The 27132-nt window shown below is 48.6% G+C and overlaps 1 protein-coding gene across 3 annotated transcripts in view; it reads right to left on the reverse strand.

The window, feature by feature from the left end:
* CFH (complement factor H) overlaps positions 1–27132 on the reverse strand; it is a 1056626-nt gene that overhangs the window by 394369 nt on the left and 635125 nt on the right. For all 3 annotated transcript variants that reach the window (XM_073642935.1, XM_073642934.1, XM_073642933.1), the window contains one exon: positions 5734–5916. In XM_073642935.1, coding sequence (XP_073499036.1) covers positions 5734–5916 — 183 coding nt within the window. The remainder of the gene's footprint in view (positions 1–5733; positions 5917–27132) is intronic.

Genomic DNA, 27132 nt, shown 5'->3' on the forward strand with positions numbered 1-27132 from the left:
TCATCAGACCATAGAACCTTGAACCAGTCTGTCTCAGAGTCCTCCAAGTGATCATGAGCAAACTGTAGACGAGCCTTGATATGACGCTTTGAAAGTAAAGGTACCTTACGGGCTCGTCTGGAACGGAGACCATTGCGGTGGAGTACGTTACTTATGGTATTGACTGAAAGCAATGTCCCCACTGCCATGAGATCTTCCCGGAGCTCCTTCCTTGTTGTCCTTGGGTTAGCCTTGACTCTTCGGACAAGCCTGGCCTCGGCATGGGAGGACACTTTCAAAGGCTGTCCTGGCCGTGGAAGGCTAACAGTAGTTCCATAAGCCTTCCACTTACGGATGATGCTCCCAACAGTGGAGACAGGTAGGCCCAACTCCTTGGAAAAGGTTTTGTACCCCTTGCCAGCCTTGTGACCCTCCACGATCTTGTCTCTGATGGCCTTGGAATGCTCCTTTGTCTTTCCCATGTTGACCATGTCTGAGTGCTGTTCACAAGTTTGGGGAGGGTCTTAAATAGTCAGAAAAGGCTGGCAAAAGAGATCTTTAATCCTCACATGTGAAGCTCATTATTCTTGGTGCCTGAACTACTTCTTAATACTTTAGGTGGACCAAACAGAATTCTTGTGGTTTGAGGGATTGAATAATAAATGACACTCTGAATTAACTTTTTACGTTTTAAAAAAAAAAAAAAATTTGCTGCAGTGCATTTCCCACTTCCAGGCTGATCTACAGTACAAATGTCACAATGCCAAGTTAATTCCACATGTGTCAACCAGCTAAATCTGCAGGGGGTTGAATACTACTTGTAGGCACTGTATGTCAGAGGAGGGAGAAATGAAGCCCCCTGAGCGCCCCGGTACCTCTGCCATCCTCCTATCTTCCCCTGATGGTTCCCCGGCTCCCTGGCATCTTCCGGTAAAAAAAAATGGCGGATGCATGCGCAGTGCACCCGCCGAGATCTGCCCGGCAACAACAGGGAATTTTCCCTATTGGTTCATTTTGATCACTGTGATAAACCATATCACAGTGATCAAAATAAAAAAAAATTAGTCAAACTACCTCTTGTACCTCTCCCTTAGTGCTAAATAAATAAAAATATATATTTTTTGTCAAGGTTTGGGTTAGGGTTCGCCTAGGGTTAGGGTTTGGGTTATCCTAGGGTTTGGGTTAGCCTAGGGTTAGGGTTAGCCTAGGGTTAGGGTTAGCCTAGGGTTATGGTTAGTGTTAGCCTAGGGTTAGAGTTAGCCTAGGGTTAGGGTTAGCGTTAGCCTAGGGTTAGCGTTAGCCTAGGGTTAGGGTTAGCTTAGGGTTAGGATTGGGGTTGGGGTTAGGGCTAGCCTAAAGTTAGGGTTAGGGATAGCCTAGGGTTAGGGTTAGTATAGGGTTAGGGTTGGGTTTAGGCTTAGCCTAGGGTTAGGGTTAGGGTTATAAAACCGAGAAAAGGTCAGGGCAACAATGTTCATTGTGGATCAAGACTCATAAATTATATCTAACCTACAGCACACCAAATAAGAGTCATGGAAAGATCCAAGAGTCAGTCATTTTGTAAAAATGGACATAATTTAATTAGACAAAATTCATACAAATACAATAAAAGAACTGGGTCCAAATGAACACCAGAGCAAGAGGACAGCGCCTCATGAAGTTCGAACGAGGTCCAGATATAGGCATCAAAGAAATATTGCAGTGCAAGTCACATGTTTGTGCAAAAGAGAATAGGGAGTAAGACCAGAAAATATCACTGGTCAGAAAACACTCAGTCCCTTACCATGAGCTATAAGTCGCATTTATACCTATAAGTGCATGTTATGTGTGAGTTTAGCTCATGGGAAAAAAAAGGTTATTTGTACATAAAGCAACCAAGCTTCATGGGACATAGTGTAAACATCCAAATCTCTCATTAAATCAGGATTATAAAAGTTACAGATCATGTAAAGGAAGTCTCTCCTTGTAATGAGTACCTACCCTGATTTTCTGCACTGCTGGATCAGTACCCCGTGCCCCTATGCAGGTTTCGGTGCATATAGCACCTTTTTCCAGGTGAAAGTGACCTAACCCTAGGGTTAGGGTTAACCTAGGGTTACAGATAGGGTTATCCCTGGATTAGGGGTAGGGTTAATCTAGGGTTAGGGTTAGCCTAGGGTTAGGGTTAGCCTAAAGTTAGGGTTAGTGTTAGCCCAGGGTTAGGGTTACGATTACGGCTAGGTATAGGGTTGTGCCAGGGTTAGAGTTGGGAGCTTTTCAAAAGTAAAGAAAAAAAATGATGACGATATGGCGACCAGTGTTGAGCGCAAGTTCTCGCTACTTGAGTCTGCATCGGGTGCTCAGGTATGCACCGAGTATCGCGGGTGCTAGAGTGACATGCTCGAGTCCTCGCCCTGCATGTTTCGCGGTTGTTACACAGCCAAAAAAACAAGCGGGGATTGCCTGCCATACACGAGTGATCCCCATTTGTTTTTTTTTGGGTGTCTAACAACAGTGAAACATGTGGGATAGGGACTCGAGTATCCGCGATACAGGGTGCATACCCGAGTACACGATACAAACTCAAGTAGTGAGCACTTGCGCTCAAGACTAATGACAACTTATTCAATATGATGACCTAATGATATCAAATTCTGTGTCATACCTCTGGGTTCAAAATATTCACTATACCCCTTGATAAAATCCTTGAGGGGTCTAGTTTCCAAAATGGGGTCACTTATGGGGAGTTTCCACTGTTTAGGTGAATCAGGGGCCCCCAAACACGACATGGTGTCCGCTAATTATTCAAGCAAATTTTACATTCAAAAAGTCAAATGGTGCTCCTTCCCTTCCGAACCCTGCAGTACACCCAAACAGTGGTTTTCCCCCACATATGGGGTATCGGCTTACTCAGGAGAAATTGCAAAAAAATATTTATGGTGCAATTTCTCCTGTTACCCTTATGAAAACGCAAAATTGGAGACTGAAAAACATTTTTTGGGGAATACAAATGCACAGGCACCCAGCACTGCAGCGACTCAGTCCTTGTGCAGAGACTCCAGAAGCTCGACCTCATCAGCTGGAGCAATCAATCTTACCATCGGGTGCAACTCCCTCCAGAAACAAAGTAAGTCACAATTCATACATGAAGAAAGCGAGGTGGTACACCGATGTAATAAAATCTTCTTTTATTCCATACCAATTAAAAATGCAGGGAAGCGGCACCTTTTGCGGACGACGGCCGTTTCGCGTGTCTATCACACTTCAACGGGTCCAGGCATACCCTTATGAAAATGTAAAATTGTGGGCTGAAAAACATTTTTTGGGGAATAATGTGAAAATTTTATTTTTACGGCTCAGTGTTATAAACTTCTGTGAAGCACCTTTGGGTTCAAGGTGCTCACCACACATCTAGATAAGTTCCCTGAGGAGTCTAGTTTCCAAAATGGTGTCACTTGTGGGGGGTTTCCATTGTTTAGGCACATCAGGAGCTCCCCAAACACAACATGGCATCCGCTAATTATTGAAGCAAATTTTACATTCAAAAAGTCAAGTGGCGCTCCTTCCCATCCGCACCCTGCCATGTGCCCAAACAGTGGTTTTCCCCCACATATGGGGTATTGGCTTACTCAGGAGAAATTGCACAACAAATTTTGTGGCCCATTTTCTCTTGTTACCCCTGAAAAAAATAAAAATTTTGGGCCTGAAATAAAATTTGTGCGAAAAACAGTTAAATGTTCATTTTTTCCTTCTATGTTGCTTCAGTTCCTGTGAAGCACGTGAAGGGTTAATAAACTTCTTGAATGTGGTTTTGAGCACCTTGAGGGGTGCAGTTTTTAGAATGGTGTCACTTTTAGGTATATTCTGTAATGTAGACCCCTCAAAGTTTCTTCAAATGTGATGTGGTCCCTAAAAAAAATGGTTTTGTAAATTTTGTTGGAAAAATGAGAAATCGCTGGTCAACTTTTAACCCTTATAACTCCCTAGCAAAAAATATTTTGTTTCCAAAATTGTGCTTCTGTAAAGTAGACATGTGGGAAATGTTATTTATTAACTATTTTGTGTGACATCTCTCTCTGATTAAAGGGCAGAAAAATTCAAAGATTGAAAATTGCAAAATTTTCAAAATTTTGGTGACATTTCTGTTTTTTTCACAAATATCAAAGAAATTTTACCACTATCATGAAGTACAATATGTCACAAAAAAAATCTCAAAATCAGTGGGATCTGTTGATGCGTTCCAGAGGTATTACCTCAATAAATGCATGCCAGTGGTCAGAATTGTAAAATTTAGCTTGGTCATTAAGTACATAATTGGTCCGTCCTTAATGGGTTAAAGGGAAACTGTCAGGTCCCCCATCCCTGAACCACTAGCAGTTGGGTCTACATAAATAAATACCCTGCCTAATAGTCTATGTATTACATTACATACATAAACAGATCTTTACAAAAATGAGGGATTTGACTAGTCGAGGGAGTGTTAGTGTCCCCAGACTAGTTAGCCCACTTAGCATGTTATCACTCCCCTGTGGGCATGATAACATAACTTACAAGTGCCGGCATCATCTCTAGCACTATACTTACCTCATGCATGTGCGCGGCTTCTTCCCCTTTCATTATTGATCCACTGAAGTCGGGTGTAACCATGCCAGCTTCAGAGAGGCGCACCTCACATGATTGGAAGTACAGGGGTGTAATTACATGCTAAGTGGGGCGACTAGTCTGCGGACTCTAACACCACCTCGACAGGTCAAAGCCCTCATTTACATATCATAAAGAAATTTTAGAAATAACATTTCTAAGGATCTATTTATGTGTTTAATGCAATACACGGAGTGTTAGGTAGGAAATTTAGATAGCAGACCCAACTGCTGGTGGTTCTAGGGACACAGGGGACCTGACAGGTTCTCTTTAAACCTGATCATAACTATGAACTAAAAGCTTTTTTTAAATATAATGTGCACGTTGTAATGTTAGTAGCAATGTATTGCTAATAATGCATGTGGATTTAAGAGATTTGCTAGGACAGCATAAAGTTGCTGTTGTCCAAATTCTTTAACCTATACTTGGCAAATTCATGAATAAAGATGTCTTTTAGACATTGGTTAGTGTCGCATGGTTTTCTATTATTCCTCTTCTACTGATAAACTGCTAAAATAATAAACCATTGATATTTTATGGGCCAAACTGTTTGGGACCCTGACTGGTGCTTACCATTGCTTCTTTATTAGTCTTATTTTCTGGGCCCTGGTGCTTCTCCATTGATTATTCATGTTACTAGCAAACATCAAACCGGTTGTTACTCCATAAAAAGGGATACATTTTAGACAGGTAAGCCAAGCCATTGATTCTTACAAACACCAAACCTGGTGCTATTGCCCAAAAAGGAATCGGTCCCCAAAATGGCATTATTTTTGCAACTTTTTTTCTATGAATCAATTCTCCCAGCCAAATTTGGCAGAGCTGATGAATTTTCAAAAGATTTTCCAACCACTTTTATCAGCATATGTAGAATAAATTGAAGCTTATTTGAATAGGTTATACTTTATCACATTATAGGCAATGGCTACAGATGACCAATTTTAAAGCATATCACAATTATACTAGTTTCACTAGCCAGACTTAAATAACATGACACCAGTGTGAAGAGTGCCTGAAACAAACATGTGACAATATTCTAAGTAAAAAAACAAATCAAGATATGAGGTCTCCTAAGTTTGTATGACAATACTTCTATGCAATGTATTATATTTAGAAACATCTTAAAATTCTTACCTGTGCATTCTGGTAAACCCGACCACTGTCCACCCACACAAGTAATTTCACTTGACCCACTGATGTGAAATCCGGATTCACATCTGTATTTTACAACGTCATCAGTTCTATATTTTTCTTGTTTAGACTCCGTAGTAAAGTAACCATTATTTACTTTAGGCAGACTTGGGCATTCTGTTACTCCTTGAAAAATAGAAAAATATTACATTTTTATTACTTTACCATTGTTCTCTATCCGAAAGTACTGTATTCTATCATATGAGCAGTTGCCTGTATTTACCAATCAGATTGTTTCTTTTTTGGCATTAGCTCTACATGCAGAAATAATGCTAACTTCTCCATGTAGGGCTGCTTGTAACTTTATTTATCAAGACTGATAAATAGCTATAAGCTTAACTTTTTAAGGATGCGGCAATCTTTCTTTTTTACATCATTGCTTTCCAAAAACCATAACTTTTTTTTATAGATACACGTAGATTTGAGAGTTTATCTTGCAGAAAAAAATTTAATTTTCAATGCCAACATTTTGGGGTACAGGTAACTTATTGAATACACTGTATTATGTGTGATATAAGGAAAATAAATTATGCGTTATCTTTCAAATTTCATCCAGTTCCTCATATGATCAAAAATATGTTGGCCCCCGATTCATTAAAACTGGCTTTGTGAATGCCGGTCTTAATAAAAGAGGCCACCAGAATAAGCTTCACCAAATTCATTGAGAAGCGCACTCAATATAATGACTTATCTACATCTTATAACTGTGTAAATGCACTAGAGTACATATTGGGTGAACTTTACACCACTACAGTTTCATATTAGATGGTCTGTCCTGTCCATCCTACATCAAATTTAGTGAAGCTGGTCAGAACTGGCGTGGAAACACCAGAGGCTGTAGCTTTCAAATTTTACACGCGAATTCTGGTGAAAACACCTTCATGAATCTGTTTCATCTTCTTTACTCTGCAGGTTGTCAATAAAACTATGGCGATTCCAAACCTTTATATTTTTCTAGAAAATATGTTGTTTTCATAACATTTTTTTTGTGTCTCCATTAACTTCAAGCCATAACATTTAAAACTTTCCTCCATGCAGCTGTCAGGGTTTATTTTTGGAGGGATCAGTTGATGTTTTCATTGGAATTATTTTGATATAAATGGCTTTGCATTACAGACAATGTTTTAGTAGATTGTAAGCAGGATGAGCAAAAATACAATCTTAGCATTCTTTATTAATTTATTTTATTTTTGAGGTTACTATGCATGAAAAATAGAAAAGCTGGTATTTCAATATTCATAATGACTAATTTTTTAGCAAATTAATGCATTTTTGCAATGAATTTTCATTTGCTCTTATTCTCTTTTCTTTAATATTTACAAACATTTGATTTAATACATATTTTTAATCATATCCTGAAATGTCTTGATTGCTTTAGTAATACACTGTAATATTTCTGTATTGCAGTGTAGTATGTCTTTTAGCATAACACTAATCGGTGAACTAAAATATAGAAATTAGAGATCTTGGTAATCCTCAAGCTGCGACAACATCCCAAGGGCATCCCATTTTCAGAGTGGCAAATGGGGTGAGAATGGATGCACCATTACTCTGTAAAATGCTTATGTGCTACAGTCAGTATTAATCACAGCATGTAAAGGGTTAAATGGTCAGAATCAGAGTTTCATCTTGCATAAGAGCAGGATGACAGCTGTAAAACATAGCCAAAATCTTTAAAGGAGTTGTCCACTACTTTTTGATTGATGCCCTATCCCCAGGATAGGGCATCAATGTATGATCGGCCGGGGTCTAGCACCCGGCACCCCTGCCAATCAGCTGTTATCGGTGCCGGTTGCGGCTGCGATCAGCCAGAAGTGCTTGCCTGCCGTGCATGGCCATCCATCTGCAGTGGCCGCTGCGGGGTACTGCACATCCACCTCCAATTCAACTCAGTGGGAGGCGGATGTGCATTACTCCGCGGAGGCCACTAGAGATGGATGGCCAAGCTCTGCAGGTAATCACTTACGCCCCGCAGCCACCTCCGACAATGATAACAGCTGATTGGCGGGGTTGCCGGGTGCGGGACCCTGGCCAATCATACATTGATCCCTATCCTACGGATAGGGCATCAATCAAAAAGTAGTGGACAACTCCTTTAAGTTATCCTTTAAGTGACTGACTGTGCCTGTCAGGGGCATCATGCACCCTGCCAGGCAAGCTGATGTCAGTTGCTGCCTCCGGTGCCAGCTATTGAAGAGGGCGCTGTGCGTAGAGGGAATGGAGGAAGGGGAGTACAAATATTTATTTATTTTTTTAATGTGTTGAAGAAGAACAGGGAACATTTTACTAGAAGGGGCCCAGGATGGGGAACATTTTACCATAAAAGGGTCCAGTATGGGAGACTCATTTTACCTTGAAGGAACCCAGAATGAGGGACAAGTTATCATGAAGAGGCCCAGGATAGAAGACATTTTACCAAGAAGGGGCCCAATATAGGATACATTTTACCAAGAGGGAGCCCATGATGGGGGCTTTTTTTATAGGATGCGTCCTTGGATGAGGGACATTATTGCAGGATAGGGCCAAAGATGGGGGAACATTATACCATGAAGGGTCCCAGAATGGAAGACATTTTACCGTGAAGGGACCCAGTATGGAAGGCATTTTATCATGAAGAGGACCAGGATGGAGTACAGTTTACCAAAAAGGAGCCCATGATGGGGGGCTTTATTATAGGATGCTGACCAGGATTAGGGACATTCTTATAGAATGGGACCAGGATAAGGGACATTATACCATGAAGAGGCCAAGGATGGGGGACATTTTACCCTGAAGGGGACCAGGATGGGGGCGATGTTACCATGAAAGGGACCAGGGTGAGTTACACATTACCATGAAGGGGCCAAATATGGGAGACATTTTACCAGGAAGGAACCCAGAATGGGGGACATTACTATAAGATGGGGCCCAGAAAGGTGGACATTTTACCATGAATGGGCCCAGGATAGGGGACATTTTACCAAAAATGAGCCAAGCATGGGGGACATCATACTATTAAGGGGCCCAGGATGGGGGACATTTTGACATGAAGGTATGCAGAATTGGGGACATTTTACCTTGAAGGGGCCCAGGATAGGGGACATTTTTATTGGATGAGACCCAGTATTGGGGACATTGAACAATGAAGGAGCCCAGAATAGGGGACACTATTATAGGATGGGGCCCAGGATGGTGGACAATACACCAAGATATGAGTCATTATTACATGGGCGGCAAATACATATGTCTTTATAAGATCTAGAATGCTACAAGGGCCCATACATCTGACTAACATGCATTTTGGGGCCCATGTCCAAATTTTGCTAGGTACCTGATCGCATCCTATCTCACCCCCCAAATGATAATAAAGGCCCTAATAATGTTTTCTCCCACCCCCACAAATTAATTATAGTGGACACAGGGCAGCAACGGAGGCTACATGGACATATTCAAGATTTGCAGTAGAAAATTCTGCTGAAAATTCTGATGTGTTGGGAGGAAAAATACTATATAAAATACTCATTTTTAGCGTGAATTACATGCGCTTTTGTTGCATATTTTACTAGACTCATTAGTATGGGTGAAATACGTTGCAAAAACGCTGCAAGAATTGACATTCTGCAAATTTTAACCTGCTGCAAATCTGCAAGGAAAAAATAAGCAACATGTGCCTGAGACTTCAGTTATATCATTAATTTTGCTTGTACTGTAAAACCCTGCATATCTTTGGCAATAAGTCCATGGAGAAAAAAATGCAACTAAAACGCAACATGTCCACATAGACTTAAAGTGAATTGGGTTAAAAGTCACAGTGACTGATTAATTTATATTTATTAGGCGGCAGAGATTATAGTTAATGGGGTGCGGGCTTATCAATTTATATTTGGAATGGTGCGAGACTAATAGTATATTAATGGTTGGGTGCATATTTGTATTGAGGGGTGCAGTGTGGGGGATTCTTTATTCAGGAGACAAAGTATGTATACAATATACAGTACAGACCAAAAGTTTGGACACACCTTCTCATTTAAAGATTTTTCTGTATTTTCATGACTATGAAAATTGTACATTCACACCGAAGGCATCAAAACTATTAATTAACACATGTGTAATTATATACTTAACAAAAAAGTGTGAAACAACTGAAAATATGTCTTATATTCTAGGTTCTTCAAAGTAGCCACCTTTTGCTTTGATGACTGCTTTGCACACTCTTGGCATTCTCTTGATGAGCGTCAAGAGGTAGTCACCGGAAATGGTTTTCACTTCACAGGTGTGCCCTGTCAGGTTTAATAAATTTAATAAATTGCCTTATAAATGGGGTTGGGACCATCAGTTGTGTTGTGCAGAAGTCAGGTGGATACACAGCTGATAGTCCTAGAATTTGAATTATGGCAAGAAAAAAGCAGCTAAGTAAAGAAAAACAAGTGGAAAAACTAGCTGAATAAATCCGGAAGAGGATACGGATCTCAGACGGTAATTTGATTCAATTCCCGGAAATCCCGGAAATCTAAACAGGGATGGAGACCCCCATATTTCTTCTTAATGAAGAAGAACTCTGTCGCCACGGGCAAAGAGGAGGGTCTGATATGTGTCTTCTACAGACTCTTAGCAATGAAATCCTTAATGGCTTGTCTCTCAGGACTAGAAAGATTATACAGTCTGGATTTGGTTAGTTTAGCTCCAGGAATCAGGTTAATGGAACAGTCAATCCTGACACCCCTTCTCAGAAAATACTTCCTCAAAACCTGACAGAAATGCAGGAAAGGTCTCCTTAGAGACCACAGAAAGAGAAGTGCTTTATCAGTTTTCATGATAGTAATCTCCCCACTCCACAATTACCCTGGATTGCCAATCCACTACCGGATTATGTTTCACCAACCAGGGAAGACTCAGTACAACAGGAGTGGAAAGACCTTCCAGGACATAACAAGTAATTACTTCATATTGAAGAGGCCCCACCCTCAGTCTTATATTATGTACAATCTGTGTTAGACATCTCTGAGCAAGTGGCACTGAGTTGATGTTACAAATGGGGATGCAAGTAAGATCATGAGTTCTCACAAACCCAGCATCAACCATGCTGACTCCAACTCCACTGACAAAAAACACAGAAATTTTCTCAGTCCTGCTCTCTAGCACCACCTCTGCCGTCAGGACAAACCGAGAGTTGCATGTGACTCGCCCCCTGGGCCGTGGGGCACTCGGAACCGGGCAATAAGGAGACGATGGGGGTAGTAGTGGCGACCCGGTCCCGTGGCTCAGAGTGGTCAGACCAGTGGCAGTCTTTTAGATGTTTTAGATAATGTCCGACTACGCCACCCGTGGATCGCGGTTATTAGGAACCGCCGCTGCAGGGCAGACCGCTGGGGCTGATGATGTATGCAGCTGGGTTGATGTGACTCCCCACGGGAAGAGTGCGGCCCCAGGGCAGTGTAGTGGATGGTGGGAGTGATGGTGGTGAGAGTCCCAGTACCGGTAGTGCCGGAGGAGCGAAAAAGCACACAGACAACGTACTGCAGTCCAGGGTCTTTACTCATGGTTAATATCCAAGTCACTTCTGCAGGGAATGACTGCCCGAGCCGTGCGGCGTCCACCAGGTGAGGGGCTCTGTCAACTCCCAAGCAGCTCAGGAGTATGGCTCAAGACCCCCTTTTGTCCTTTCTCTGGCCTGCCTCACCAGTGACCCACTTTTGTCCAGCTGCCGCGGACTTATGTGGTTAAACGTGGGCCCCGTCCTCCGCTGTCCTATATGGTGCCTTCCTAGCAGGTTTGATGAGGTGCTGCACCAATAAATGGTCACAGCCTCCAGTCTTTGGCTGAGGGTTGTTTCTCCTCCACCAACTTGGGATCCGGTACCCTTAATCTGCCTGACCCTGCACCCTGGATTCTCGTGGGTTCTTAGGGTCCCTTCCACCTTCTTGTTCCTGAGCCCTTCTGTTTCTCTGTCTCTCCTTCTCCTTTTCTGTTCTGTCTTCTCCTCCTTCCCTTGGCCTCTTCTCCAGGCCCACTTCTCCTTCTCCCCTCTGGCTCTGGCCTTTTCTCCAGGCCTGCCTCTGAGCAGAGCTCCTACAGAGCCTCTGCTCCCTGTCTTCTCTGACTGGACTGACTGACTGAACTGAACCCAGATGGTGCCCATCTTATATACCTCCCTCTGACCATGAGCCCAGGTGACCAGCAACCAATGGGCTCCTGCCTACGCTCAGGAACCAACCCCTATCTGCCCCTACAGCACTGGGTGTTCCATCCCCCTCCCCACTCCAGACAGGGACATAGTCGGTCGTGCCTGCACTTCTGTCTAGTGGGAGCACCGTTGAGCTGTCCCTCGGAAATGGGGTGTGTGTGCTGTATGCAGCTAACTGAGCCTTGATCCATACTCCATCCTTACCCGGGAGTGGAATATCACACCTCTGGCAGAGGTGCAATACCCCTGTAGCGGCCGAACCCTCGGGGCGCTACATTCCCCCCTGGTAAAGCACATCACGTCCTCGGGCTGGAACAGAGCAAAAACAATTAAATACAGGACATGCAAACTTTTTCAAAACTTTTCACATCAAGAAACGGGCAACACGGTTCAGTTCCCTTTATGGGAAACACTTTTCTTTTCCTGTCACACTATTATAAAACACATACTAATACTTCTGGAACTCTTTGTATAAAACATCTTATAAAACTCTTGCATTATCACCTAGCAGCATATAAAACTTTCTCATATAAAACTTTTGCAGGAAAACATTTTTACAACACATTCTTGGATCCTGGCGGCGGTGCAACTTGCGACCAGGTGTGCACTCTTCTTGTAAGTGCAGGAACTTTGGCAAACTTGTAAACACGAGGGACTTGCTGTCCCGAGGTAGACGTGGTAGTCTTTTTATAAAACCAGTAGGGGGCGCTTTAGGAAGCGCAACTATATACAAGGAATTGGCCGTTCCCAGTCCTCGGCCGGTTGGAAAGGGGGAGGGGAATGGCTGCTCACAGTCCTCAGCTTGGTAGGGGATGAGGGGATAACGTTCACACAGTTCCATAACAGCAATCAGTTCTCTGTACCCTGACGGGTAACTATTTACACAGGTACGTGGCTACTTACTAGTAGCGGTGTCCTCCATATGCTCCGTCTTCCTCCTCATATGGTTCTTCAGACCCGTCCGGGTCCTCTTGGCTCTCCTCATAGCCGCGGTGTTGTAGTTCCTCCTCAGTGAGCCGATGAACATGTAGGGCGTACGGTACTTTTGCGCCTACGTGGCGGGTGAAGGTGACCACATCACCAGGGTACAAGTCACGGCCTCGGTGTCCCTCAGGTAGATGACTCTCAACGTCCCTGCGGGTCACAAAGACGTCGCCTGCGGTTTCTGGGCCCCTGATGAAACCCCAGCCGTTTTCCATGTGGAATTTGACTATGGTCCCGGTGATTCAGGGACCGCGGGCTGCTCGGGGATCTTGGCGGGCCTTGCGCTTCTGTTCAGCACTCTGGGCCTGCAGCCACTCCTCTCTAACGCGCCTCTCTCGTCGTTCCTACTCAAAGGCCGCCAGTTGTTGATGACAGGCCTCCAGACGACAGACCGCGTCTACCCGGGTCTCTTGAGAGAACCCCATCAAGTTCTCGCCGGTGGGGTCCCACTCAAATTGGACGTCCTCCAGTGGGGGTAGGGTGACCTCTACGGGTTCTGGAGCCGGTATCAGAGGCTGGCGCGGAGGCTGGTCCTTCCATGGCTGACTGCTGATCACTTCAGCCGGCCACTCCAGCGGCAGTCCGTCCGGACCGGTATGATGCGCAAATAGGTCCACGCCCAGCGATGGTATAGTGGGGGGACCTGGTCTGGGAGCAGCGCCCGGGGGCACTCGGCCTTGCGACCAGGCCGGGGGTCTTCTGGTCACGTCTGGTGGCAGTCCCGTCCGGGACAGGGGCGCAGGCTTAGCAGCGGCGCCCGGGTCATCCAGGCCTTGCGACCGGGCCGATGACGCCTCTCGCTTTATGGCGCCCGGGGTCAAGGGGCGTGGCACCAGACGGGGCGTGGCCGCGGCGCTCGCCGCTTGAGGCCTAGCTGGGAGCAGTGGCGGCGCGGCAACAGGTGTGGTGAGTGGGGCTTTGGGTTCTGCGATGGGAGGCTGGGGCAGGCTTGCAACTGCTGGGCCTGGGGTGGTAACGTCCCCTTTACTTGCCTCAGTCCTCGTGGCTCCCTCCGCAGCGTCGTCTCCGGCCCTCACTCCTCCTGCGCCGTCCTCAGAGGCAGGCAGACTCCGGGGTGCGGTTGAGGCCTGTCGCTGGTGGGTTTCGGCCTGCCGGGCCAGTTCCTCTTTCCATTCAGTGAGTACACCCCGCTGCGCCCGGACCATCCTCCGCTCCAGGTCCTCCAGTGCAGCTTGCGCATGTTCCGGGTCTCTGGGGAGCTGCGCTAAGACCTCTGCTAGGCTGCAGGGCGGTTCAGCCTGCAGCAGGCTTCGGGCCAGGAGGCTAGTGCTGCTGAAGGCGTCCATTCCCGGGTGCAGTCTGTCTGGACTGATCCAGACCACCCCCTGCCCCGCAGTTTTCTTCTCTTTCCGCCCCCAGGGGGGGTGGTCCTGGGGCATTCTGCTGACAATCACTCTCAGGGGCAGCCCCCCCACGTTGACGGACATCTCTACAACCGTGCTCATGGTTGTTGGGGGAGGGCTTCCTCTTTGGCGCCATTCTGGGACCCGGCCCACGATGGGAGGCGGCCTCCTTTGGTCTTTTGGCGCGCACATTATGGCGCTCATTCTTCTGGGGTGGGCGCCATCTTTAGTACAGTGAAACAGTCTCTTTTCAGGCGCGCAGTACCCGTTGTTAGCGGGCACGAAATCCTGCCGACTACGCCATAGCTGACTCGCCCCGTGGGCCGTGGGGCACTCGGAAACGGGCAATAAGGAGACGATGGGGGTAGTAGTGGCGACCCAGTCCCGTGGCTCAGAGTGGTCAGACCAGTGGCAGTCTTTTAGATGTTTTAGATAATGTCCGACTACGCCACCCGTGGATCGTGGTTATTAGGAAATGCCGCTGCAGGGCAGACCGCTGGGGCTGATGATGTATGCAGCTGGGATGATGTGACTCCCCACGGGAAGAGTGCGGCCCCAGGGCAGTGTAGTGGATGGTGGGAGTGATGGTGGTGAGAGTCCCAGTACCGGTAGTGCCGGAGGAGCGAAAAAGCACACAGACAACGTACTGCAGTCCAGGGTCTTTACTCACGGTTAATATCCAAGTCACTTCTGCAGGGAATGACTGCCCGAGCCGTGCGGTGTCCACCAGGTGAGGGGCTCGGTCAACTCCCAGGCAGCTCTGGAGTATGGCTCAAGACCCCCTTTTGTCCTTTCTCTGGCCTGCCTCACCAGTGACCCACTTTTGTCCAGCTGCCGCGGACTTGTGCGGTTAAACGTGGGCCCCGTCCTCTGCTGTCCTATATGGTGCCTTCCTAGCAGGTTTGATGAGGTGCTGCACCAATAAATGGTCACAGCCTCCGGTCTTTGGCTGAGGGTTGTTTCTCCTCCACCAACTTGGGATCCGGTACCCTTAATCTGCCTGACCCTGCACCCTGGATTCTCGTGGGTTCTTAGGGTCCCTTCCACCTTCTTGTTCCTGAGCCCTTCTATTTCTCTGTCTCTCCTTCTCCTTTTCTGTTCTGTCTTCTCCTCCTTCCCTTGGCCTCATCTCCAGGCCCACTTCTCCTTCTCCTCTCAGGCTCTGGCCTTTTCTCCAGGCCTGCCTCTGAGCAGAGCTCCTACAGAGCCTCTGCTCCCTGTCTTCTCTGACTGGACTGACTGACTGAACTGAACGCAGATGGTGCTCACCTTATATACCTCCCTCTGACCATGAGCCCAGGTGACCAGCAACCAATGGGCTCCTGCCTACGCTCAGGAACCAACCCCTATCTGCCCCTACAGCACTGGGTGTTCCACCCCCCCTCGCCACTCCAGACAGGGACATAGTCGGTCGTGCCTGCACTTCTGTCTAGTGGGAGCACCGTTGAGCTGTCCCTCGGAAATGGGGTGTGTGTGCTGTATGCAGCTAACTGAGCCTTGATCCATACTCCATCCTTACCCGGTGTAACATACCTGGCGGCGTCCTTGCATGGTGGTCCATCTCCCACTGTGCAAGAGCGCGCACTTGAGCTCCAGTCCAGAATGTCTCTCTGGCTTCCCTCCATGCTTTCTGTTTGTGTCTGTTTCTGCTGCCTAAGGGTGGCGCCCGATCACTTCCTGCTTTTTGTACCTGCTGTGGGTCACACCCCTTGTGCGTCCTCAGCCTATTGCTGTATGTCACCTGGTATATAGCTCAGCTGCTCCCATCTATCCCTGCCTGAGCATAGTGTTTCATTCAGTGTGTGCTTGCACTCTGAAGGTGCCAGGTCCCGTTCTTTGTCTCCTGCTTTGCGGTATCAGTTCCCGTGTCTGAGCTGAGTCCTGTCTATGTCTCCTGCCTTGCAATATCAGTTCCCGTGTCTGAACTGAGTCCTGTCTATGTCTCCTGCCTTGCGGTTTCAGTTCCCGTGTCTGAACTGAGTCCTGTCTATGTCTCCTGCCTTGCGGTATCAGTTCCCGTGTCTGAACTGAGTCCTGTCTGTGTTCTCTTGTCTGCCTATCCTGGAGGCTGTATTTCCAGGCCTGTCTGAACACGCTCCTTGCCTGTTCCTCCCGCCTTCTAGGGGCCGATTACCTAGACCCGCTCCTGTATCTTGTCTGTCCTGTCTGAACACGCTCCTTGCCTGTTCATCCTGCCTCTCTGGGGGCCGTATTCCCAGACCCGCTCCTGTATTCCGCTGCAGTGTCGGTCTCCTCCGTACACTCAGTTCCAGTCTGAACTCTCTCCTATCCTTTACCTGTTTTGCCTCTATGTCCGTTCCCTTCCTTTTTCTGCAGAGTCTGAACTCGTACCTAACTCCTGCTTGTTGTCTCTGTACTCCCGTTTGTGAGTTTGTGGTCCACTCGCTACTTCACTGCAAGTACCCTGTGGGTATCTGGCTCTGCCTTTCCCTTCCTGTCTGTTCCGTGTGAACAGAGCCCTGTCCCCCCTGCTCAGCCTTGCCTGCTCTGACTCCTTTGCTCACCGCTCCGGCGGTTCTAGCCTGCTCTGACTCCTTTGCTCGCTGCTCCGGCAGCCTTGCTCCGCTCTGACCCTTTTGCTCACTGCTCCGGCAGTCTCGCTCCGCTCTTATCCTTTTGCTCACTGCTCCGGCAGTGTTGCTCCACTCTTGCTCACCGCTCCAGGCGGTCTCGTCCTGCTTTACTCTTGCTCACTGCTCTGGCAGTCTCGCTCAGCTCTGACCCTTTGCTCACCGCTCCTGGCGGCCTTGTCCTGCTCTACTCTTGCTCACCGCTCCAGGCGGCCTTGTCCTGCCCTGTTCTCGCTCACCTCTCTGGGCAGCCTCACTCTGCTGTGTTTGTCCGCCACATCTGTGGTTCTGTTCCTGAGTCCCAGTGTGTACTGGGTCCTATCCCGCCAGTGTCCCTACCTGCTAGTGCCTCCCTGTCTGCACTCTAGCTGTGCTTGCCTGTACCCCTCTGCCTGTATTGTTCCTGAGTCCCAGTGTGTACTGGGTCCTATCCCGCCTGTGTTCCTACCTGCTAGTGCCTCCCTGTCTGCACTCTAGCTGTGCTTGCCTGTACCCCCCTGCCTGCATACCCGCCTGCCTGCATACCAGTCGTGCCTGCCTATACCCACCAGTCTGTGTGCCAGCCTACCAGTCTGTTCCTGTATTCCCCTGTGTTGGTCAACAGCCGTGTCCGGGGTCTGTCCTGGAGTAGCACCTGGTCCCTCTGCTCGGTTCCTCCTTGGTGCACTGGCGTCGTATGCCGTCGTGCGACCCTGGTCGGATCGGGTGAATACCTAGTTACGCCCCTCCAGGCATTCACTCTCCGGCACGGTCCAGTGGAATCACTACATTCACACGCACACGCCGCTCAGCCCGGGCGTGTGCATTACAGCATGCTCAGGCCATGGTTCCCGTTGAGCCCCACGGCCTTCGCTCTCTGAGAAGTTTTCCAGCGAATACATGCATTAAAATAAATAAATACATTTTTTTTTCCTTAGCTGAGTTCCAGGCGAATTACGCACCGTCCAGATGGACCTATCAGCTCTCGTTCCTGCGGATCCGCCACGTTACTATGGGGATCCAAGACAGTGTCGTCCATTTTTGGAGCAATGCATGCTACACTTTAAGGCCTACCCTCTCTATTTTCCTTCCAAATGGGCTAAAGTGGCCTTTATGATTGACTACCTAGCGGGTGATGGCTTGAAATGGGTCACCCCCCTATGGGAAGCATGGGATCCTGTCGTCCTTGACCTGCAGGCCTTCCTGGTGGCCTTTCGTATGGTCTTCGAGGACCCTAACCCTGAAGCCCCTGCTGAAGCTTCACTTCCCAATATCCCGGAGCAGCCCCGACGGGTAATGTGTGTGGGTAGCGCAATAGTCCTCCAGCCCAATGAGACTACTGCCCACCCAGAATCCTCACAGGGTGACTACACTTTCCGGAATACTTCTCCCAACCTCAAGAGGCAGTCCAGACGTGCTAGACGTAGAGGCAAGCCGTCACGCCAGGGTCTGTCCTCCCTGAGACCTCCTGACCCCAACCTTGAAGTCCCTACTGAAGCTTCATCTCCCTGTATCCCGGAGAAGCCCCAACGGGTAATGTGCGTGGGTAGTGCACCAGTTCTCCTGCCCAAAGAGACTTCTGCCCATCCAGACTCCACACAGGAGAACTTCCTGCACCCGGCATCAGATGCTTCACCCACTTTAACCGGTGTGCATGTCCAAGGATGCTCCAAAGCTGTGGTTACCTCAGAGTCTGTGCACCTCTACTACCTGGTGGAGGACCCCCTGTTGCCTCCTGAATCCTCCGGGATACCACTCGATGACAAATGGAGAGAGACTTCTCTACACCCGGTACTCGATACTTTGTCCGCTTCGTCCTGTGAGCCTGACAATGGGTACCCCAAAGTGGTAGTTACCCCCGAGTCTCTACACCCCTCCGACCAGGCGGAGGACCTCCAGTTGTCTCCAGAACCCTTCGGGGTGCTACCTGGTAGCGAAAGGACAGAGACTCTCCTATACTCTGTACCTGATACCTCGCTCGCTTCGTCCACTGAGTCCAACCTAGTGTACTCCGAAGCAGTGGTTACTCCCAAGTCTCTACACCCCTCCGACCAGGCGGAGGACCTCCAGTTGTCTCCAGAACCTTTCTGGGTGCCACCTGGTGGTGAATGGACAGAGACTTTCCTATATCCTGGATCTGATACCTCGCTTGCTTCGTCCAGTGAGTCCGACCTAGTGTACTCTGAAGCAGAGGTTACCCGTGAGTCTCTACACCCCTCTGACCAGGCGGAGGACCGCCAGTTGTCTCCAGAACCCTTCGGGGTGCCACCTGGTGGTGAATGGACAGAGACTTTCCTATACTCGGTACCCGATACCTCACCTGCTTCGTCCAGTGAGTCCGACCTAGTGTACTCTGAAGCAGATGTTTTCTCTGAGCCGCTGCACTCTTCTGACCCGGCGGAGGACCTCCAGTTGTTTCCTGAATCCTCCGGGGTACCACCAGATAACAAAGAGACAGTGACTTTTCCTCATTATGTACCTGATAACCCGTCTATTTCTTCCTGTGAGCTTGACAAGATGTACCTCGAAGCAGAGATTACCCCCAAGTCTCTGTCCCCCTCCAACCCGGTGAAGGACTTCCAGTTGTCTCCTGTACCCTCTGGGGTGCCACCTGAAAATATGTGGAGAGAGACTTCCTTGTGTGCTGTTCCTGGTACTCCACCCGTTTCGTCTGTTGCTGAGGATGGCTGGATAGGAGGTAGCATCCTAGCTAACCAGATGAGATCAGTTTTTCCTGTGGACAGTGGAAGTGATCTCCTTGAAGTGAACGACTGGTCCTCAAATTCCCTGCGGAAGATTCTGGCAGGCCTGAAGAAGAGGGGGCGTAAGGGGGGGGGGTACTGTAACATACCTGGTGGCGTCCTTGCATGTTGGTCCATCTCCCACTGTGCAAGAGCGCGCACTTGAGCTCCAGTCCAGAATGTCTCTCTGGCTTCCCTCCATGCTGTCTGTTTGTGTCTGTTTCTGCTGCTTAAGGGCGGCGCCCGATCACTTCCTGCTTTTTGTACCTGCTGTGGGTCACACCCCTTGTGCGTCCTCAGCCTATTGCTGTCTGTCACCTGGTATATAGCTCAGCTGCTCCCATCTATCCCTGCCTGAGCATAGTGTTTCATTCAGTGTGTGCTTGCACTCTGAAGGTGCCAGGTCCCGTTCTTTGTCTCCTGCTTTGCGGTATCAGTTCCCGTGTCTGAACTGAGTCCTGTCTATGTCTCCTGCCTTGCGGTTTCAGTTCCCGTGTCTGAACTGAGTCCTGTCTATGTCTCCTGCCTTGCGGTATCAATTCCCGTGTCTGAACTGAGTCCTGTCTGTGTTCTCTTGTCTGCCTATCCTGGAGGCTGTATTTCCAGGCCTGTCTGAACACGCTCCTTGCCTATTCCTCCCGCCTTCTAGGGGCCGATTACCTAGACCCGCTCCTGTATCTTGTCTGTCCTGTCTGAACACGCTCCTTGCCTGTTCATCCTGCCTCTCTGGGGGCCGTATTCCCAGACCCGCTCCTGTATTCCGCTGCAGTGTCGGTCTCCTCCGTACACTCAGTTCCAGTCTGAACTCTCTCCTATCCTTTACCTGTTTTGCCTCTATGTCCGTTCCCTTCCTTTTTCTGCAGAGTCTGAACTCGTACCTAACTCCTGCTTGTTGTCTCTGTACTCCCGTTTGTGAGTTTGTGGTCCACTCGCTACTTCACTGCAAGTACCCTGTGGGTATCTGGCTCTGCCTTTCCCTTCCTGTCTGTTCCGTGTGAACAGAGCCCTGTCCCCCCTGCTCAGCCTTGCCTGCTCTGACTCCTTTGCTCACTGCTCCGGCGGTTCTAGCCTGCTCTGACTCCTTTGCTCACCGCTCCGGCGGTTCTAGCCTGCTCTGACTCCTTTGCTTACCGCTCCGGCGGTTCTAGCCTGCTCTGACTCCTTTGCTCGCTGCTCCGGCAGCCTTGCTCCGCTCTGACCCTTTTGCTCACTGCTCCGGCAGTCTCGCTCCGCTCTTATCCTTTTGCTCACTGCTCCGGCAGTCTTGCTCCACTCTTGCTCACCGCTCCAGGCGGTCTCGTCCTGCTTTACTCTTGCTCACTGCTCCGGCAGTCTCGCTCAGCTCTGACCCTTTGCTCACCGCTCCTGGCGGCCTTGTCCTGCTCTACTCTTGCTCACCGCTCCAGGCGGCCTTGTCCTGCCCTGTTCTCGCTCACCTCTCTGGGCGGCCTCACTCTGCTGTGTTTGTCCGCCACACCTGTGGTTCTGTTCCTGAGTCCCAGTGTGTACTGGGTCCTATCCCGCCAGTGTCCCTACCTGCTAGTGCCTCCCTGTCTGCACTCTAGCTGTGCTTGCCTGTACCCCTCTGCCTGTATTGTTCCTGAGTCCCAGTGTGTACTGGGTCCTATCCCGCCTGTGTTCCTACCTGCTAGTGCCTCCCTGTCTGCACTCTAGCTGTGCTTGCCTGTACCCCCCTGCCTGCATACCCGCCTGCCTGCATACCAGTCGTGCCTGCCTATACCCACCAGTCTGTGTGCCAGCCTACCAGTCTGTTCCTGTATTCCCCTGTGTGGGTCAACAGCCGTGTCCGGGGTCTGTCCTGGAGTAGCACCTCGTCCCTCTGCTCGGTTCCTCCTTGGTGCACTGGCGTCGTATGCCGTCGTGCGACCCTGGTCGGATCGGGTGAATACCTAGTTACGCCCCTCCAGGCATTCACTCTCCGGCACGGTCCAGTGGAATCACTACATTCACACGCACACGCCGCTCAGCCCGGGCGTGTGCATTACACCCGGGAGTGGAATATCACACCTCTGGCAGAGGTGCAATACCCCTGTAGCGGCCGAACCCTCGGGGTGCTACACATGTAGAAGACAAACACATCCCCTGATTATCCAACCCCACAATTCCAAGGGTCAATCAAGTTCCAGATGTACCTTTTTGTTTAGGAACCGAGGGACAGACCCAAATAATATGTCCCTTTTTACCACAAAAAAACACACCCGCTTTCTCTTGCGGATTTCATGGGAAATATGCGATGCAGTGGCTCCCCGTAACAGCATGGGCTCCTCCCAATCCATGAGTACAGGTTCACCCCCAGACCGACCTCCCCGGGACTGGGGTGTTGCCCCAAAAAAGGAGTTCATGAGAAGGTGATCCTTCCCTCCTATCCTGAAGGCATCTATTTAAGCATATAGCCAATGACATGAAGCCTCCAAGGACCCAGGAGTTTTGTAAATGGCCAAAGCGTCCTTTAACCTTTCTGAAAGACCCTGACAAAATTGGCTTCTAAGCGCAGGGTCAATCCACTCGGTATCGGTTGCCCATTTACAAAATTCGGAACTATAAGTTCGCTGACCGATCCCCCTGCTGAAGGCGACGCAGCCTGGATTCTGTCACGAAGATTTGGTCAGGATCATCAAAGATGAGGGCCTGAGCCACAAAAAATGCTTCAACTGATCAGAGGCAAGCAGAACCCTGGGGCAAAGAGAAAGCTGAGGATTAAGGATCTACTTATAATAGTGAGATCACAATCCCCACTTGCTGCTCCTTATCTCCAGAAGAGTAGGGTCAAATCTTAAAGTATAATTTACATGCTTCATTAAACACAAAAAAATTGTCTCTACCTCCTGAAAACCTGTCTGGGAGGGCAATTTTGAGCTCAAGCTGGACCGGCCTACCCGCAGAGTCCCCAACATTAGGAGTCTGCCGCCGCTGCTGTTGCTGCTGAACAGCTGATCGAAGGTCAGCAACTAGTGATGAGCGAGCGTGTTCGCTACTGCTCGGTACTCGCCTGAGCATTTCACTGTTGTAGATGCTCTGCGCTTGGCGAGTACTTCCGGGATGCTCGGACGGGAGCTCGAATCCCCGCCCCGCATGTTTGGCGCTATTTTAACAGCAAATAAACATGTGGGTATTGCCTGCCACTCACTGTAATGCTGCAGCTATGATGATTGTGGCATTACACTGATTGGCTGGCTGCATAGCTTTATCAGGTCCATATCAGACCCTGTGACCCTATGCTCGTCACAGTCTACACTTCAGACAGGCAGAGTAGGGAGAGCGGCTGCGGAGCTAGGGAGAAAATTGGTGATTTATTAGTGAGGTATTAGGTATTTCACAGCTGTATATGCAAACCTGACCTAACAGTCCTTCTAAGGTCTAATCCAGTTGCATATTATTAATCCTGGTGATAGCAAAATTTAGGCAGTTAGGCAGTTTGGGGAGAGTGTACAGCACAGAATAGGGTCCATTGCACGTTCTGTCTGCAGCTGTTACAAATATCCATAGCCATAGATATCAGGGCTACCGTATATTCCGGCGTATAAGACGACTTTTGAAGACTGAAAAATCTTCTGTCTAGTCTGGGGTCGTCTTATACGCCGGTAATGCTTTTAAACTTTCAGAAATTGACATGCGGGGATACTCTGGGGGTGTTAATAAGCTGCCGTGGCCGTATCCCTGCCATGTCGGAGTTAATATAAGGTGGAGGGAGTTAAAATACGGCGGCGGTAGGTCCAGACAGTCAGCGCTTCTGTGCTGAAACTGACACATCGCTGCGTATTCCCAGCTCCGGACACAGCGCAGGGCTTCTGTGCCGACAGCTTTCACTTGTCACAGAAGCGCTGCGCTGTGTCCGGAGCAGGGAAGTTCGCATCGCTTCTGTGACAATATATGAAAAGCCGGCAATTCAGCAGCGGCATAAGCCGGCACCCGACAATTTAGAATAGAAAGAATAGAGCTTCACACATAGATTAGATAGATAGAAACATGTCAGTCACATATATACGAAGTACAGTGACAGTGTTGCTTACTGTACTTGTCATTTAGTGTAAAGGATTTATTAAAACAAATAATAGTGTTTTCATGCACTGTCTCTTTAAAAAAGCCGGCCGGCAATTCAGCATCTGTACCCGACAATTTAGAATAGAAAGAATAGAGAATCACACATAGATTAGATAGATAGAAACATGTCAGTCACATATATATGAAGTACAGTGATAGTGTTGGTTACTGTACTTGTCATTTAGTATTAAAATAAAGGATTTATTATTAAAAAAATTGGCGTGGGGTTCCCCTTAATTTTAGGCTCTAGCGGAGGTTAAGCAGACAGCTGGGGCAGATGTTTGAAGCCTGGGAAGGGGGTAATACCCACGGAGCTTCCCAGGCTACTAATATCAGCCCCCAGCTGAATACCTAGTCTTTACTAGCTATTAAAATGGGGGACCCCCCAAAAAAAATGACGTGGGGTCCCCCCTAATTTAATAGCTAGCAAAGGCTAGGCAGACAGCTGGGGGCTGATATTAATAGCCCAGGAAGGGAGCCATGAATATTGGCCCCCTCCCAGGCTAGAAACACCAGCCGTCAGCCGCCCCAGAAATGGCGCATCCATAGGATGCGCCAATTCTGGCACTTAGCCTCGCTCTTCCACGCTGCCCTGGTGCGGTGGCAGGGGGTAATAGGGTTGGGGTTGATGTCAGCTTATAAAGCTAGCTGACATCAAGCCCAGGTTAGTAATGGAGAGGCGTCTATAAGACACCCCCATTACTAACCCCATAGTCAAAGTTAAAAAAAACACAAACACCCAGAATAAAGTCCTTTAATTGAAATAAAGACACAATTCTTTATTGTTCTAAATTAAACCATACTTACCGTCACGCCCATTCCAGCTGAAGCCAACGATCTCCTGCAATAAAAGAAAAATAATAAAGCAACCTCATCCTTACCTTTCCATGGTTCCCAGGACCGGTCCAGCTCTGCTACATCGAGATGACAGGCTGGACCGCAGCAGAACGCTGCCATCCAGCCTCTCATCCCGCAGACACTGAGAAGCGCAGGCATGCTTGCGCTCCTCAGTGTCTCTCTGTGACGGCATCCAGATGAGCCGACAATGAACTCAGCTCACCTCCTGGACGTCCGTCACTGACAGCGTGGGAAACTTCTACTGCGCATGCGGGGAGCAGGAGAATTTTCCCACGCTGTCAGTGACGTGCATGAGGTGAGCCGAGTTCATTGGACATGATCTCGGCTCATCTGGATGCCGTCACAGTCAGACACTGAGGAGCACAAGCATGCCTGCGCTTCTCAGTGTCTGCCGCATGGCAAGCTGAACGGCAGCGTTCTGCTGCGGTGCAGCCTGTCATGTGAATGTAGCAGAGCTGGACCGGTCCTGGGAACCATGGAGAGGTAAGGATGAGGTTGCTTTATTATTTTACTTTTATTGCAGGAGATCGTTGGCTTCAGCTGGAATGGGCGTGATGGTAAGTATGGTTTAATTTAGAACATTAAAAAATTGTGTCTTTATTTCAATTAAAGGACTTTATTCTGGGTGTTGTGTTTTTTTTAATTACTTTACTAGAAATTCATGGCGGTCATGTCTAATATTGGCGTGACCCCATGAATTTCGGGCTTAGGGCCAGCTGATAATGCCAAGCTGGCCCTAACCCCTTTATTACCCAGTGAGCCACCGCACCAGGGCCCTGGATGAGTTGGGTACAGCGCCAGAAGATGGCGCTTCTATGAACGCGCCATTTTCCGGGGTGGCTGCGGACTGCAATTTGCAGCGGGGGGGGCCCAGAAAGCTTGGGTCTCCCTGCGCTGCAGATTCCAGCCCCCAGCTGCCTAGTTGTACCTGGCTGGACACAAAAATAGGGCGAAGCCCCACGTCTTTTTTTTTTAATTATTTCATGAAATAATTAAAAAAAAAAGGGCTTCCCTATATTGTTGTGTCCGGCCAGGTACAAATAGGCAGCTGGTGGTTGGGGGCAGCCCGTTCCTGCCTGCTGTACCTGGCTGGACACAAAAATATGGCGAAGCCCACGTCAACATTTTTGGGAAAAATTAATTACAAAATTAATAGTAATTTAGGGACTGCATCTTTATTAACCCCTCAATTGTCATTTAGTGTTAAAATAAAGGATTTTTTAAAAAGAAAATTGGCGTGGGATCCACCATCATTATAGTCTCTAGCGGAGGTTAAGCAGACGGCTGGGGCAGATGTTTGAAGTCTGGGAAGGGGGTAATACCCACGGAGCTTCCCAGGCTACTAATATCAGCCCCCAGCTGAATACCTAGCCTTTACTAGCTATTAGAATGGGGGACCCCCCCAAAAAATGACGTGGGGTCCCCCCTATTTTAATATGTTTATGAGTGACAGTTTTCCTGCTATATACCTGCATGTCATAAGAATTTAAATTAAAAAAGGACCATGTTAAATTCAAATCTGTTTTTTTTTAATTTTTACCGGTGTTTGGTATGCGTTGGAAAAGGGGTAGTCTTATACGGTGAATATATCCTAAACTCTATATTTTAACAGGAAAGTAGGGGGGTCGTCTTATACACCAGGTCGTCTTATACGCCGGAATATACGGTAATTTTTTTTTTTGCTCTTAATGTGGTGCCCCTGAGGGTTCAGTCGTCACAGAGGTACTGCATCTCACCCAGAGGTGTAGTATCTCACTCTCAGGTAAGGAAGGAGTACAGCTCAGGACCCTAACACCTGCATGATTGCTCCTAAGGGAGAGCACAGTCCCGGGTCCCTAGCTGGGGGGAAGGAACTATGTAGTGGGTATGGGTGGAGGAAGTAGCTAAGGGGAGAACATGAGGAGAAGGGTATAAAAAGAGGAGCCATCTTAGAAAGACAAGACAGTCTGAGGAGAGTGTGAGAATGGTCAGTCTACAGTGAGAGGAGTGGAGCAGGGCTCTGCAGGAGCTCTGCTCAGGCAGAGGGCCTGAGGAGAGGCCCAGAACTTAAGAAAGAGGAGAGGGAGCAGGAAGGGCTCCAGAAATGGAAGAAGGGACCCCAGGGGTACGGGCAGTGCTGGAGGCCACCCGTACGCCTGAATCTACCAGGAGGTGGAGGGGTCAGGCAACACAAAGGGGACCTGTCCCTCAACTAGCAGAGGACTTTATGACTCAAGACTCAACTAGAAAACGGAGGCTGCAGTATTTCAAGTCCTGCAGCCAACAGTCCATATCAGTCTCACCAAGAAGGTAGCTATAGAGGACCCAGGGGATGGAACAGACGTCACCCGACAAGGCCCGCGGGTACCAGATTGGAAAACGTGGTATGAGGTGCAGGGGGACGGCCAGAGAGAGGACACAGAAGCGGGTTCCGTTAAGAACTCCGGAGATATCTGAGAGTGGACTGAACCCCTCCCTGAGTAAGCGCAGCACGACGTGGGAGGTTGTAGTCTGGAACTTGGAACCTGAGGAACTTAAGAACTGTGAGTAAACTCGGAAGACTGCACCCCACTGTCTCTGTGATTATTGCCTGCGCCATCACCCCCGGCACTACAACACCC

Source organism: Phyllobates terribilis, unplaced genomic scaffold (genome assembly GCF_046119375.1).
Source record: "Phyllobates terribilis strain yellow unplaced genomic scaffold, ASM4611937v1 Scaffold_8__6_contigs__length_399053987, whole genome shotgun sequence".
NCBI classification, from domain to species: Eukaryota; Metazoa; Chordata; class Amphibia; order Anura; family Dendrobatidae; genus Phyllobates; species Phyllobates terribilis.